Below are 17,653 nucleotides of genomic sequence, written 5' to 3' on the forward strand. Positions count from 1 at the left end.
AATTACCATGAAAGGGTGTGGTATTATTAATAGAATGTTAATCTCCTTTTACTCAATAGTTTTACTTATCATTTCTATGTAAATTTTGAGTTTTCAATTTCAATATTGAGTAGGCCTATAAAGTTTGTGTATAAAGGCCTATTATATTAGGTATTATATTCCTCTTTATAATTATTATCTAAAGTCCCGGCCATGACATGACCACAATAATAACCATACTGTCACAATAAAACCATTGATCAATAAAAGTAATTTAACGTCGGTAAACAATAGCTTCAAGAACAATTACACATAGAATGGAATATCAATACAACGTAATACAGATTAACAGGACCCAATTGAAGAAAATCCATGCCTACTCAAACACGTAGATGATCACATACATTCCGATGAACTATTCGTATACTGAAGAGCTCACTGTTTTTTAAATTAATCAGCATTGTTGTTGTATTTTAATGGAATTGAAAAGGTTATAATTTTCGTTAATAGTTTATGACACCATAAAAAACAATAAGCACACATAAATTATAAACTATTAAACCACCTAACTTACAGCTGCTGTATAAGTGGAAATTGAAACATAATAATGAATGTGATGTATGTGGTATTATTAAAGATAAACTAGGCGTACGTAACAACATTATGTTATAGAAATATATTGCTTTTTGTTTATAAAATAGACAATAACAGAAGTTCGTTTAAAGAAATTCTTTTACGCTCCGATTGTTTTATTCTATGTTTTTGCTATATATGAAATTAAGATATTATCTGTAATAAATAAGCAAGTGTGCTAAAACTCCTGGATATTATGTATGATGATTATCAATGCATGCTCCTATAATGAAAGTGGTTTTATTTTGTTTTGCATATTATATCTAATTCTGTCTAATGTTTTATATACGAACATGAATAAAAAGGTTAAAAAATGCACGAACATTATGAAAAAAAGGAGAATTATAATTGGATAGCAAAAAAATAAACAGATATATGTAGGAATACATTCAATGATTTGGTAGAAGATATAGGCCTATCTATTTTTTTTAAATTATTGGTAAATTTGACTTCAATGTCTTATCAATAATTTTGGTCCTACCAATTTTGGAAATTATTATTTACTGCTTGCTTTCACAGACATTACCCGGGTACAATAAACCGTCACTGCATGTCCCTAAGTTAAATCTCTTTCATGTGGTAACCAACGACAGGCTTAGGGCTTCGTGCGCATACGTTTTATGAGTTACATTTACACTACTTGAATCATACAGTTCAGAATAGCATTAGTCTTACATTCAATAATAGTCACACGTTTGAGTAGGCAATTCTTACTTACTTACATCAAGAAGTGTTCACAAGACAAAGAAAAAAAACAATTGAAATCAGTTTCGTTTTGTTCTATCGAATGGAACAGCCGCACACGATGTTTTGTAGTATGAATGGATTTAGCTTAAAGAATAAAACCTCCTGGTGTTCTATCGCTTTGTAATTTGATTGTTTTGGCTATATAAATAAGTGAATAACACTGAATAGTTTAAGCACCTACGATTCGGCGAAGGTATAGATGAGTTAAAGGAAAACACTAATATTGTCACACTGTACTTGTTAGTGTGATGCCGTGGGATAGCACATTCCTGTCAAAATTGTAATTATTTTTGTTATACATTTTGCAAAATGGAGATAATATTGAGCAATCAAGGTAGGAATTTTATTTAAGAGAAACTATTTGTAGACAATTGTTTTTTTCATTCATAAGATCGAATATTAATATGCATCTTTATAATAATTTGGCCCAAATGAAGATTTTGCTTTCAAAAAGATAACATATTCAAATTGAGATCAGGGGTGAATGATATATAGAAATTTCACATGGGTTATTATAACCGGTCAGGTATTCATAACATACAATATGTTACACTTTCTCCATGGTTTACACACAAACACACGCACGCATACATACACACATACATACACACACAGGGAACTGGACTGGACCCCAATGGAAATAAGCTCTACAACTTTTCGGCAATCTTGAAAACAATTTTCTTTTGTTTTGATTTTGTAGTTTTATGATTTAAAAAAAAATAAAATTTAAGGACAGATTAACTTATAAGTGAAGAATGACCAAAAATGTGACCTCAGTTTGCTTTAAAAACATTGAAAAATATTTGTCTATTTCTTCAAAACAAAAATAATGTTATGTATTAGACTGATAAAATTGACATTAGTTGAGAATCCAGTAAGGAATCATTTACATTTTGTATTCATTTTTTGTAATTATTATATTTTTAACCACAGGTGTAGGTAAATCGTTTTTGGCTCAGCAGAAGGAAGACGAACGTAATTATGACGTAGAAAAGGCGCGCCAAGTTGCCTTACTCTTCAACCGTGAACGTCTGAAAGATTTGAAGCAAGGATTTAACATGGTAATGGAGGCCTTTATAGATGTTTTGGAATTAGACCCAGCAAAGGAAGTATCAATTACCTACAGAAACTATCAACAGAAATTACAAAGTATTGTAAGTTTATGATATAAATTCAAACACAAAAATGTTATTAAAGTAATATAACGTGAAATAATAATGGTGATAACTGAAAATGAAATGAGATAAAGTTGGTCTTGAATGAATCAACGAATTATTGTCGAAAAATGTTAATAAATTTATAGGTTCTGCATTGAAGAGAAAAAAAATCTCGTAATTTAACAGAAAAAGTAGGCCTAACCTTATTCCCGTCTGCTATTATCAGATAACTATTAGACAGATAAATAAAAAGATAGTCAATTGTGAATATTATACTATTATGTTGATTGATAGAGATTAATGACGCTTGAACTTAACCTGATTTATAAATTTGTGGACAAATACATTACTTGGATTGTAAACATTATTCCAACATATACTATAAACTAATCAGTACATGCGTAATACTAGCAGAAGCATTTAAGTAGTTCGGGAATATTATTTAAAAAACATAGTTTACAAAAACAAAACTTGAACAGAATAATATTAAAAGAAATGATTCCTGTGCATTATTTATGTTTTTAAGCTTTCTTCATTGAAATAATGACGTAATGCAAATTTGTTATAATATACAATTGAATACACAATAATAATTGTAAGATATTATAATTTAATTGAAGTTTGATACACAAATGAGGGATTAACTCATTACTGTCGATTTGTAGGAGAACGAGAGCTGGTCACGACTACGTCAACGTCATTTAAATGGTCACCCGGATCTTATCGAAGATTTCAACACAAATATGTTACTTAGTGATCGTCTATTACAGTTTATTTCTACTTTAGATAACATTAGACAAACTTTATTCGAACAACTACAGGTAAGTAAGTATGCGTGAAAAACTTTTCTCAGATGGTTCCACCTGTTTCCCTCTGGCCTACTAGATACAGGATACCAATGGCCGGGTTACATACGGCAAGTGGCCTATGGTGTCAGGAGGACAAGTGGCAATTGGCCAGGTTTTAAACGACCTAAGGTGACAAAAGGCCGGGTGGCAAAAATCCTGCTGGCTTAAGGCCAGGTGGCGAATGACTGATTGCAAAATGTCGGCTGGGTGGCAATGGGCCAGGTTGCAAAGGGTATTTTGTAAATACGGTGTAGAAAACAATTTTCTGACATGATAAGCTTTTATTTGGTATACAAATATTCGAAGCTTTGAAATGGCACGTACTAAAAACTGCCATCAAAATCAAGATGTTACGTTTCAGTAACAGTACCTCTTTCACATCGTCTTTTAAAACTCCAGAGTTTAGGCCTACACATATACCTTACCATACACAACGCCGGTGTTCAATGTGAAATTGAATGATGTAGTTTGGCTGTCTGATTGGTTCCTATTGAACCATTGGTTTGTTTCTTTATGCTGATTTCAACTCAACACAATTATATTTTTTGTGACCAATTCTAATTCAAATAAGATTTTACTGATACAAAACATAAACTATTCTCTAACTTACAAGAATCAATGTAGGCCTACAGTATATACAATAACAATCTATTTTACGTGGATTTTAGAATAGTTCAAAAAGAGAAGATTCCCTTATTAATGAACTCAAGAATGTACGAGGTAAGAGAATCATCCAGTGATATTTGTAATATAGCTAACTGATTATTAGTAGAGACCTCAATATTTAATAAAAATGTTGTATTGTTAGTGTATGTTTATAATGTATCATGTAGACAAACACAGCGACGATCATACATTTGCCAGAATGTTTATGTCTAGCTGCAACTGCATTATATGTAAGCAATTAGTTTATTTTTAAAGAGATACAAACAGAAAATGTTCAACCAATGAGAGTTCAGAAATTATAACTAATTATTATATTTTTACCTTTAAAAATACTTGTTTACATGTTAGCTTGCAATTTTCCCTAGCTGAATTTAAATAAAATAAAATTGCAGTTGCTTTTACCAAGCCTTTAAGTATTGTTTATCTCTAATATACTTCAGGAGATCTAGCAAAGGAAAAACAAACTTCCACAAGCCTAAAATGGAAACTAGACAAAATGTCTAAAGAATTTAATTCAAAGATGAGTTGCACAGCGATCCTAAGTGAACAGCTCCAGGATAAACAACGGGTTATTGAACAGTAAGCAGGTTTATAATATCTAAAATTTGGTTTAAAATACCTAACACGATAAGTGTTTCTTCTACTTTTTACTTTTACTATAAGACCTAGTGAACGTTTAAAGATGTATAATAAGACAAAATAAACGATTAAAAATAACCAAAACATTGTCAGGCAGCCAATTCGACTATTTTTTTGCTTTAAATTACAATTTTTTCAGGTAAATAATTGTTTGTATCCACTTTTAGGTCAAGGTGAATAACTATTATGTTACATTAAAATTGGATATTCACAAAATAATAATAATAATAATTTTAAATTAAATATCTTTAAATAGATTAGATAAGTGTGATGTATAACAAAAAGGCGTCAGTGAATGACAATAATGAGGATGATGATGATTTGGTCATTTTGATAGATTACATCGGAATGGTACCGTTCAGTTATGGGAAAAAGAGAAGAAAATTCTGTTAGAAAACGTAGCACAACACGAAAAAGAATTAGAAAAAGAGCTAGCAGATTTGCAAAAGGTACACGAACAGACTAAAGATCGTTTGAACAGAAGAAATCGGGTATGTTATACATATTGTCATCTGCATTATAATATTATTGGCTATTTAATGTTTCAGTTGTTAATAAATGATAACATCAATCGTTCTTTTGTGTAGGAATTAGATGAAAAACTGAAAGTGGAAAAGATGAAAGATATCGTTTCTCGAATATCAGATAGAGGTGGTAAGTTGCAATTAAAAACCATCGATATTATCAGACTAAACACTGTTAGATTAATAATTCTCTTTAAAAGATTCTCGTTAAAAAATAAAATAGATAAAAATAAAATAATTAAATATAACCATGTCAATTTCTGTATAAAGTATTAAACGAATTGGGCACAAAGATTTTCTAATATTGATAACTCGTGAAAGAAGCACAGTAACATAATAAAAGATTAAAGCTTTTGTAATATCAACCTTTAGTTTCAACTTATTGTTTTTTCCGGATTATTCACATAAAAGAATGTTCTATTTTTCCTTCTTTATGTAATTCATTTTTACTTCTTAGAAACATTTGTTGAACTGGAAGAATGTAGACGAAGGATTTATACTTTAGAAAGAGATATGACTTACATTGAGAAAGAGATAGAAGATCATCAACAATTATTTGTTGGCTGCATAAAAGGAGTCAGGGAAGACTTTTTGTGAGTAAATATTAGCATTTGTGTTGCTATGTTAAGCAAGATATAACATGCTTAGAACAACGTGGGTTATCTTCAGTTATTAGGTACTGCGCAAGTATCTCGAGAGAGAAAGCTTTGGACAGTTAAGAAAATATATTTATTCGATCATAAGATTTTTTTTCACTAACTGATTATTATACTTTGAGTCACCAACACATTTTACAAATTCTTTTAACGAATATAAATTTAAATACAGACAATGCGAAAAAAACCTAAAATATTTTAAATTAGTTGTGATCATTATTTTTCAGTATTTTCTGTATTATTAATATCGATTTCAATGAAATTAAATTTACTTAATGAGCTTAGGCCCCAATGTAATTTGAAAATATTTGTTTAGTTATAAGGTATTAAGGAGAGAATTGGAATGCCATGATGCTTCGTTCTTCAAGCAATGTCGCCAATAGTCGTAGAAGTACATGTTTCTCTTCTTTACTAAGAGAAAAAGACTTCACTAACTATACTTTCAAGATAATGTAAAATTAAATTGACATTTTATTAAATTAATTTATGTTGGTATACTGTATTATAATAATATTAGATTTATTATTATTATTATAAAAAATGTACAAATCGGCTGCCAAAGCTGAAATAAGTTACTTACAATGTTACTAAAATATAAATACAAAATAAACACACATTTAAAAAACACATACAATTGCATAGAATAAGAACAGCAAGAAAAAAAAATCAAACTACTAGAAATGGCTATAAATATTCATTGACTTCAATATTTAAATTAAAACAGCTAAATTGCAAATTGATGCATTAAAATTACATAAAACCTGGAAAGGCCATGCTATAATTAATTATCTAAAAATTGGAAAAGCTGTGTATTACACTAAAATTGCTTAGACCTAATGCCATGTCATTAATTGATTTAAATAATAATTATTATTATGTTTTTGTGAGGGTCCCTATGATCAGCTTCGGATGGTTGGACCACCCTCGGTAAATATAATTAAAATAAATGAATAAATCAATTACAGAGAATGTATTCATTCAATTGTTATATTACATTAGGACAATCGTAGAAAGAGATAAAGAAAATGGAACAGTGGACAAAGATGATGTAAAGAAGATGACACTTATAATGGACGCAATTTACAATGGTGTTCGTTCTGGACGTTTAGATATAACAAAAGCTGATTTGCCATTACATTACATAGCACTAGAAGAGGTTAGTTGATTCTGTATCTATATTAAGCTCAATTGTGTGGTGTTTGTTAACGATACTTATGATTATCAGCGAAGTATGTATTGGTCGTGTGTATACAGTGCAGTGAAACGAAGCAAATTTCACTATTGTTATAAAATGCACTTACTGCCATTATCCACTTTAATACAGTCCTGTTTTGATTATTTATGGCAAATATATTTTGTATTATTTTAGGAAATTACCGGACATCCTTCAAAGAAGAAAATTACAAAGACGTAAGCTTGTTCTATTTTATGGATCTGTTATCTGTATACATGCAATTTGTTGTTCCTTCTTCCTCATTCTTTAAACCACATTGTGATCTTATTCTTATTTTAGGCCTAAATATAAAATATTAACCCTTCGAAAAACCAACTAAAGTAATCGAATTATGTATATTATGTGTAAGAGTTTAAATGATATTCATTGTCATTTTCCTCTCGTAAATTATTTTCTGCAAACATTTCCAGTCAATACTTGCATATTCAAGCAGTTATTCCCGTTGAATCAAGGTATGAACGAATTATAATAATTCACATGTTTGCTGTTATAGGTTATACGATTTTCTGATCATGTACCGTATTTTTTGCTGTATGTTACGTCGGTTTTTTTTAAAGCAAATGTATATTTTCTATGAAAATAGTACCAGTTAGTGTAGTTGTGCACTGTTATTATTTTCTCCCAATATACCATACATCGACGCATGACATGCTTTTCCGACATGACATACAGAGAGGAGTGCCAACGAATTGATCGTTAATACATTGATGTGAAACAAGCTCTTGTAAATTTGTGTGAGAGAGCCAGATCATAACAATTCCTGTTTGATTTCCTAGTAGAAATAGTAGTAGGACGAACTATAATGGTAGTTCAGTTGAAAACATTATAGTTAGGCTACTGTAGGCTATATTCAAGAAACGATGTAAAATAACTGCTTATGAGATCACCTTGGTGAGAAAAGATATAGCCTACGTTTTTGATTTTATGTGTCTGTTAATATTCAATTGCACCCGAGTCATGTTGTGTAATGCATTTTACTTATTTTTACATTGCATTTCGTGTCGTTTTTACTTTAATACTGTATGTTATTTTGTGTCTATATTGTGTATATTTTATTCCGCTACGGCGATCGTTCGAGATCACATTAAAAGCTATAGGCCTATACTGCTCTAACAAATGATATTCCATAGCAGGTTTAAAAATCAGATATACACGGGGGTTTTAGGCCAAATACAGATTATGTATGCGTCTTAGAAATTCCTCTAATTTCTAATTTAAAAGTTATATATGTTATTATGTTATTTTTTAGTTACAATTGTACTTATTTTTTTGTGTCATTTTGTTTTTCATTGTAACAGTAAGTTGCGTCCTGTTGAAAAACACCTTGAAGGAATTGATACATGCGATAAGAAAAATGAGAGAGTGAAAGATGAGGGGTTACATCAATCACGCATAACTACATCTTCAACCCCTTCTTGTCCTTCTGCTCACCCACCAACGGTCCTTGTTGTTCCCGAATCGACAGATGAGTCTAACCTTAAACTTCAGTCGGCAAAAACACGTACACGTAGTGGACGTCAAAGAACTTCTTCTAAAAGTCCACGCCTCAGACCTAAAACTGCAAAGAATATAACGAATCCAGGTTCCAATGAACGAATCAATAAAACAAACAATGGACAAATAAGAGCAAATTCTACACAAAAGCACAATTCCAGAAGAGCATCGACATATTCATTTTCAACAGCACACTTTGCCGGTATATATCTTAAGAATGTTACATATAGTATACGGATAGAAAAATGGACATAATTCCTATTAGGCCTAAAACATCACACTTATTTTTTAATTTGTTTACAGAACACCACACAGAACTTATCAATATCAGAACTGGCCAATTAAACATTAAGGAATCAATGAAGCTATTCAAGTGTTATACTAAAGAGCAGGTACGTCATAATAATAATAATTAATAACACATTATTGAATGTTATTATAATATATATTATAATATAAGTTATAATAGGCCTTTGTAGAATTTTGCGCGGGTGGAATACCTGCACACAAGTGTTTGTAATTATGTAAGAAAGATGATAATATGTTTCCTTAATGAGAGTGTGATGAATACGACTTGTTGTCACAGAGTTAGATAAGGTATGTTGTTTCAAAACCCTTAACATCTGTTGATGAGTATCTTGACGAATCTTATGATATTATGTTTGTGAACAGTTGGACTATAAGTGTAAAAACTGTCAAGCTACAGATAGCTACACTATGCAAATTCGCAAGTGACGTAGATGCGTGATTGGTTTCTATATATTTTTTTAAGATTTTGGACCATTACAACATGTTTATAAAATACGATACAAGTAAGGATTATTCTCTGGACCTTAGTGAAACAAGTGAAGCAATTCATTCAACTGTTGGTGATTATTATACACAAGAACAAATAAAGGTATATAGGTCTAGTGATCCGAATGCTATCATTATAACTCCTGACCATAAACATGCATTGTGAGAACATCACTGATTCGTTCTTGTTATCTGTCTGATCCAGGAAAGCCTTATGTGAGGCTAGTAAGGCTGCAGAAAGTAGCGTGTCCATGAGGATTTCACCATCTGTATTGCTACTACATCTTCGTCTTGACTACATGAATATTACCGATAACATTGTACTATTTAACACCCCCTCCAATACTTCACATTTGATATTTTTATTTCCGTTTCTTGTAGGAGGTTATGGAGGAAGTGGATGTAAATCACTCAAACTCAATTGATTTTTATGAATACCTAGGTATAGCATCTATGTTGAAGCAACGATCGGGCAATTCAAAGGTTTTCAAAAGTGGTATTGTTAGGCATGGAGGAACATCAGTATCAAAAATGTGTGTTGTGCAATAACTAATTAATCGTCGAATATAAAACAAATGTCGAAATAATTTACTATTTGATTAAAGGCCAAGTTGAGATCAAAAGAGTAACATCTAGGAATTATTTCCTTTCATAAAATAACGTGTAGATAGTAATTAATTTAATTACGCTTAATATCAAGTTAAAAGTAAACTTTCTATGTGTGGACTACTACATTACTCACGTATTGTTTAGAGAGCCTGGAAGGTGATACATTCTATTTAGTTTTATTCAGATTTATGTATGTCATTTTATTCTATCCCTGGTTAGCCTATAAGTTATCTTTTTTGTATATATTTTATATCTTTCAATAATAACTTGCAACAACCAATAACATTACAATAAGCAAATACTGACCAATAATAAATGTGTGAATTAATAATAAATCCCAATATAAAAACTCCTTAATTTTACCATTGGTATAATGATAGGCCTCGTCTGTGGTTTCTTATAAACAATTAGTGTCTTGAATAAATTAATTTCTACACACAGACGCTTTCCCAAAAAGTGGTAATGCTAAACAATGTGTGTTGTGAAATAACATGTGTTGCTTCAAGCCATATTCCCTTAAGTTAAAAGAAGGTATATAGGAAATGGACAAAATTTGAAAATATTTGGGTCAACAAATTTCAGCTAAAAAATGTAATGTTGGTCTAACAAACAACATTGATCCTACATTCTACACGCACGATAACGCTTTTTCTAAAGGCAAATCCATTAAATATATTTTATGTTATGTAGCATTAAATACTGGAGTGTTTTATAAATTGAAATATACATATACACAACAAAATAGAAGTAAAAGAATACGGTACATAGCTGTGTCAAGTAATGAATGAAACCAACCAATCACCAGCCAAATAGTGTTCTAACAAGGCCATATACAGGGCTGCAGTCGCGTGCTCAAGTTAGTGTTTACCGACCAACCGACCGACCGGCCAACCGACCGAAATAGTAAGCTGTAGAGTCACGTTGCACGCCACTAAAAACTGAAAGGGCATACAAACAACAATAAATGTAAAGGAACACATAGTTGTGTCACCAAGTAATAAGAAACGTTATTCAATGTTCTAATGAAATCAACCGATCACCAAAAAAATAATATTTATAAAATAAACATACACAAAAAACAAAGGACAAAAATGAAGAAAAATTTTCACTTCAAAAGTTTCAATTTGAGAATACAATTCTCATAATTAGGCTAGTTAAATATTAATTACTAAAATAATCAAATGAAATAACGCTCCAATCAATCAATTATTTAATGAATGATTATCATCCCACAAATTACTTTAAAACAGCTATCCATCTCGAAAAAAAACCCCGGTAGGCCTATAGGTAGAATCTGCAAATAAATGACAATAGCAGCTCAGTTAAAATAAATCTAATGAGTAAATTTAGTCAAATTCTTTATTCATCCCACGTTGGGCAATTTCAAAAACCGTATAAACAATATAAATAAATAGGCCTACATAGTAATAATCATTAAAAAACTCAAAAATTAAATCAGATTTAAATACACGAACCTTAAATCTTATTGACAGATTGGTATCTCGTAGTTCAATAGTAAACTATTTATCAGCTATCATGCTTTGTTTTTTTTTTAAGATAATTGTTTGAAAATATAAAAAATTATTACTACTCATTATTACTCATTTTGTAACGGTGATGGACACCAAATCGAACAAAATGTGTTGATTTATTACATATATAAATAATTATATAATAACTCGCTTTGCTCGCGTACCATCTAGGTTTAGCCCATAGATAGTAATTTCAGCGTAAACAAATGGCGATTTCAAATGTACGTACCGCAGGACTATAATACATGTCGTTTGCAGAAACGACTAAATAGACACAGGTTTATGTAGTCAAATAAAATTAACACCCTGAGAATTACTTGAGTCAAATTTAAACAAACATAATTTGTGTTTTTACGTAACATTAGGGTTGAGGGATTGTGAAGAGGATGGGTGCAAAGAGGAATCATTTTAAAATATATTTTTTAACCATAACATATTTGTTTTTATGTTTTATAAATAATATACCACTAAACACAGTAAAACATTTGCGATTTAATACTTTGTTGAAACTATCACCGTCCTAGTCGATTGAAATAGTAAAGTACATGTAACAATACACCACTACGACGTTTATATTTGTAATTATTAATTAATACAATTAACGTTGATAAGCATTATTTGTATAATCATGTGTTTAAACAGTACCCGCACTCACATTAAAAAATTTGCGCTTCAAATGGCGAAAAAATGGTTTATGTATTTATTGTCAAAGGTTTTTAATTTATTCCCCAAGGGCCCATAAATTTACCTACTTGTGTTATACCAAATAACCATACTGGGAGACTGAGGGATTGGAATGTTCCATTCATCGCCAAGCAATACGTTCGTATAAACAAAAAATAGTATGTTCAAATCGGCTTGTTTTCAACATTATGATGCTGTACTCGAGCTGTTTAACCAATGTTAAATGTTATTTATTGTTTAACCAATTTTCAGCTATTAAAAACAATTAACGTAGAAGGAGATAGGTAAATGCGAAGCATCCTCGTATTATTGTGTGCGGATGTTTTTCAGCACCGACATCCATTAGACAGTGTATACCACGATCGGAAAACACCCCTATTTGGGGCAAATTGTTGAACCTAAATTCGTTTTAATCGTCAGTAAATAATTATCTGGCTGTGAAATGTTCTAGTAACGTAATTAATTTTCTTGCTGATTTTTCATCTTGCAAGATACACGTGGAGTCATCTGCATATTGGGTTATTTTAATTTCTCTTTCATTTACAGTAATACTTTTTATATTGTTATCGTCCCTAATATAGCCTGCCAATAATTCTATAGATAAAATAAATAAATAAGGACTAAGTGGATCCCCTTGTCTCACTCCTCTTTTAACTGAAAAGTACGCAGAGGAATGCCCATCATTCATTATGCACCTACTGATATCGTTATATAATGACTTGATGACATTTATAAAATGTTTTCCGAAGTTTAACTTTGTTAATACGTGTACCAGAAAATTCCATTCTAAAGAATCGAAAGCTTTTTCGAAATCTAGGAACATCAAAACTCCTGGAATATTTTTTATCTTAGTAAATTCCATAACATCTTCAATAGTTCGTACGGATTCACAAATGTATCTATCTTTAACGAACCCATGTTTGATCAACGTGAATAAGAGATGGAATGATTTGACTCAATCTGGCTGATAAAACTATCTATATAGTCCACATTTAATAAAGAGATGGGTCTCCAATTATTTAGTTTGCATCTATCTTTACCTTCTTTTTCTATTAGAGTTATTGTTGCCTGTCTCTGTGATGTTGACATTTCCCCTCGATTAAGTCCAATATTTAAAAGTGTACTACTGTTTCACATCGTTTCCCGGGCTTTTAGTTTGCGGCATACTTTTCATGGCATTAAGGCATTCTAATATTTGTAAGGTCTACTTCACAGCTTCTCTTATTTTCTTCTTTTAAAGCGGGAATACTTTCACTCCTAAAGAATTTATTTTCTGTTAAATTTTCATTAGTTTTAACTTTTGTTGGTAGTACTCCATTTGTAATTTTAGTCTTTTGTGTTAGTTATTTCTTTATTCTCATCTGTTGTTAGTTTTTTACATTGTTTTTTCTGATTATTCCTTTTTTCTAAACTTAAAAAATGGAGCTATCTTGAAGTAGTATTAAATCAGCTTTTGTGTTTCTACACCAATTAAAAATACTTGTGCGTTTCTTTCTTCTGCCTAATCCACGAACATTTAATGTTACAATATTCAAGCTATCTAATGTCATAACTAATTTACGTATTTATCTACTTAATAAAAATTAAACATTGTATTGTACTTGTAAAAAAGAAAAGAAAAGCAGCGAGATGGTGAAAACCCGCCCAAAGCAAGTCACAATCTATATTATTAGTTAGAGAGTTTGTACGTTTGTTTGTTTGTTATACACGTAACCTTACATATGGGTATCAAAATGACTGCAATTGTACCGGGAATGTTCTAAGCTAGCTATATTTGAACACTATCCACCATCTAGGATCCAAGTTAGGGGCCAACATGTGGTCAAAATGGCCCACTTTTTCCTACTTTCGATGTTTGTTCATTATACAAATTTCTATTTCTGCATGTAACCATACATATGAGGTATCAAAATGATCGCAATTGTACCGGGAAGGTTTTAAACTACATTTCAAAAAGTCCGGGGATTTGGTGGGAGAGGGGGATTGGGAGATAGGTGTGAGAGTTGGCGTTCAGGGGATAGTGGGGATTTTGCTTAGGCTAGGGGTAGTAGGCTATCAAATTGACCAGAATTGTGGTAGGAAATTGTTAAAGTATTTTAATTATCACTGGGAAGGGGCTGGGTGGGGAGTTTGGGGTGGGGATGTAGGCCTATTCACCATGACTGAAACTGTACTGGGAATGTTTTAAACTACAATTTGAAAACTGTCACTGAGGGATTATGGGTTGAAGTGATGTCTAACATTATTTGTACTGGAACCGTCCTAAACACATCACCCAGTATCTGGGGTGTGTTGGGAGGGAGGAGGGGGAGCGGAAATACTGGCGTAATGAAGTATTTGATTGGAATTTGTACTAGGAAAAAGTTACTATATTTGAACTGTCCAGGGGAGGAATTAAGGTTTGTTGATTGTGGCTGGGATGGAGAGAGGAGAAAGAAGGCTGGGAGACCGCAGTATCTAAATTAGATATTTTAATTATCAGTCAATATGACACCTATTCATTTACACAGTTTACAACGTCCTTAAACCATTATTAGGCCTATCATAGCTATGTATACTCCTCTCAATTGGAAGCTAAAGTTGTCCTTCACTGGGAAGAATTTGTTTTTAAAAAGAGTGTAGGGTGTTCTTGAAGAGGGATGGAGGTTGGTGAGTATAGGGAGATACTGACGTCGGGTGTTATGTACTGAGAAGGCTTCTCAAAACTAATTTTGAAACGTCCTGCCCTGGGGCGGGTATAATTGCTAGTTAGTAATAATTAGTGATTGAGTAAGGTGGGTGCGTTGTGGGTGTGTATTCATTGGCCAATCACAACGAGCATCATTTCCATATGGATTGGTGTAAACAATAACATCGTAGTAGCGATACCTTTTACTTTGTTTTAAAATGCAAGCACTGATCTTTGTTGAATAACAATATACAATCTGAAAATTAGTGGAAAACAATACCGAGGTATTTGTTCTATTCGGAATATGAATAAATTTACATTGAAAAGAAAGCCTAAATTGTAATTTAAAAACAAATATAAACACAATCCCAATAGTTGTAAAATTTCGACTACCAGAAGTTTACGAAGGTGAGACAAAATCATACCTCACTTTTGTCGGAAAAAAATGCATTTTGCCAGCAATAGACAATGCTTGGAATCAAATGCCACATTTTAATGTTAACACAATAGCATTGCTGTTAAGTAGGCCTTTGTTCTTGCTTTTATACAACATACACAAATTTAAAAAAGAGAAAAATAAATAATTAAATAAAAGTAGTGGTAACTTTATTTCTCGAAGATATTATATTAACCATCATTAAACATCGTTTGTATACGTAAATTATACCTATAGCAACATGTATGGAGTGATTATCGATCTTACTTAAAAATAGAAATGTTCAGATTGTAAACTGTCACAAAGTTGCAGTCAATATTGTTGACGATTATCATTTTTATGTTCAAAGTGGTACCACACCGCTATCCATTTCGAGAAAAGAACCCGGTTCTGATATCGAGATCTGAAAAAATAATATTCACAATGGTTCCAGTTTATGAATGAATATAAAGAAACTATTAAATTCGAAAACAATTTGATAAACTAATAAAAATGTATTCTTTTTTTATTTTAGTAAAATAATCCATATAGTGGGGCTCCTTAGACCCAAAATACTTTTTCAAATTTGGTTAGAAGCATAAAACTTGGTATGGCAACTTGTATCGAAAATTCGCAACTTTTAAGATTTGAGGCCATTTAAAATTTGAAAAAAAAAAAAACCTTTGACCTGAGTGAAATAAAGGTAAATAATATCTTAAAATTACTTACACTGACATTTGGTACCAATATAATCGTCTTTACATTCACAATAATATGATAGTGGTATTTCACTTTTGTCTTGCTTACACATCCCACCATTTTTACAATCTCCTGATTTGCATGCTAGTATAAAAGGTTAGTAGATATTATTTCTTTCTATTTGACTACTTAGCCTAGGAAAAAACGCGCTTTAATATGAATTACTCTGCATGCGTCGTTATACTTGCCTGATACATTTTTACATTAAACCAAGTTGTTAAATTTACCTAATTGAAACAGATATTCGGTTTTTCCGTAATAGCCTCTAAAAATTAAAAATATATCTTACTTTTCAACAGGTGGCAATTGGTACCAGAATACTCGGATGTACATTTGCAATAATAGTTGTCACTTCTGTCTTTCGTACACATCCCATCATTTTCGCAATTAAGTTCTTCATTGCATACTAGTAAGATGTTAATGGTATAAGTTTACACTGGAATAATCTACATTTATATCCAAATATCTAAAATATTAAAACAAACTGGGGCAAGCCTGTGCTGATTTTATTTCGAACTTCTTCAGTATTATTTACAGAGTGACATCAATTATCAAACTTATTAATATTACTGTTACACTTTGCGTTAACTACTATTTGTTATTTTGGTAGCTTGGTTGATGTATGTTAAAAATATAGCTACTGTAGATTAATTGATGTAACTTTGTGATGCAATACGATTTTAAAGATATGTTTTATATTCAATATTGCTCCCTTGTTTCGTATCCCTGTCGTCAATGTAATGTTAATAATTATACTAAATTCAAAGAAGGACAAGGGTAGATTCTGCATCAGTCATATTCTGATCTAATAATCAAACTGATTCTAGTGACTACTGAATCAATCCAAAATTACCTTAACTATTATTTCACAAAAATGTTATACTTACATTTTGTAGGTATTTGTATGTTTAACTTTCAAACATCTTGTATCCAAAACTGATTTTTGTATGTAAAAGTTGGTAGATTTAAAAAACACATCATTGGGCCACTTAATATATATTATGCTTAATTTATATTGATAATTTGATATTTATATAATTCTTGTTTTTGTTTGTATGCCTTGCGTGTTGGTGTGGCACGCCTTATGGCGACAGTGGTCCTCTGGCCTCTTTTGCCGCTCTTGGCACACTCAAAATAAATGTGTTGTTTTAAATGTTGCTGAGTAAATACAAATATAATAATCTTACCTTCTGCTGTGCCTACAACATAGGATAACCCATGAAATAACAGTACAGTCGCTACGAATGTTGACAACCAACTCATCTTTACGAAGTGCACATACGTTTTCAACTTGTTGTCTTTATGTACTCATACATTCACAAATTAAAGGTCATTGAATAATTAATTATCGAATTAACGATGTTATAAATTTGCGTTAACTACTATTTGTTATTTTATGCCTAATTTATATTGATAATTTGATATTTATATAATTCTTGTTTTTGTTTGTATGCCTTGCGTGTTGGTGTGGCACGCCTTATGGCGACAGTGGTCCTCTGGCCTCTTTTGCCGCTCTTGGCACACTCAAAATAAATGTGTTGTTTTAAATGTTGCTGAGTAAATACAAATATAATAATCTTACCTTCTGCTGTGCCTACAACATAGGATAACCCA

The 17,653-nt window shown here is 31.3% G+C and overlaps 2 protein-coding genes across 2 annotated transcripts; one reads left to right on the top strand and one right to left on the bottom strand.

Moving 5' to 3' along the window:
* The first annotated feature begins 1,557 nt into the window (after positions 1–1,557).
* Positions 1,558–10,027, top strand: LOC144842470 (uncharacterized). Its single transcript, XM_078698915.1, has 15 exons — positions 1,558–1,693; positions 2,293–2,513; positions 3,182–3,337; positions 4,033–4,084; positions 4,471–4,609; positions 5,007–5,160; positions 5,257–5,323; positions 5,651–5,786; positions 6,849–7,005; positions 7,219–7,259; positions 7,494–7,535; positions 8,382–8,779; positions 8,881–8,969; positions 9,350–9,475; positions 9,754–10,027. The coding sequence occupies exons 1-15, from the start codon at positions 1,669–1,671 to the stop codon at positions 9,919–9,921; spliced, it is 1,971 nt and encodes a 656-aa protein (XP_078555041.1). The 5' UTR covers positions 1,558–1,668; the 3' UTR covers positions 9,922–10,027.
* Positions 10,028–15,475: 5,448 nt separating this feature from the next.
* Positions 15,476–17,402, bottom strand: LOC144843590 (uncharacterized). Its single transcript, XM_078700436.1, has 4 exons — positions 17,227–17,402; positions 16,329–16,445; positions 16,010–16,123; positions 15,476–15,704 (listed from the first exon to the last, which is right to left on the bottom strand). Exons 1-4 carry the CDS (start codon positions 17,300–17,302, stop codon positions 15,664–15,666), a joined length of 348 nt encoding a protein of 115 aa, XP_078556562.1. The 5' UTR covers positions 17,303–17,402; the 3' UTR covers positions 15,476–15,663.
* Between the last annotated feature and the right edge of the window lie 251 nt (positions 17,403–17,653).

Source organism: Antedon bifida, chromosome 5 (genome assembly GCF_963402885.1).
Source record: "Antedon bifida chromosome 5, ecAntBifi1.1, whole genome shotgun sequence".
NCBI lineage: Eukaryota > Metazoa > Echinodermata > Crinoidea > Comatulida > Antedonidae > Antedon > Antedon bifida.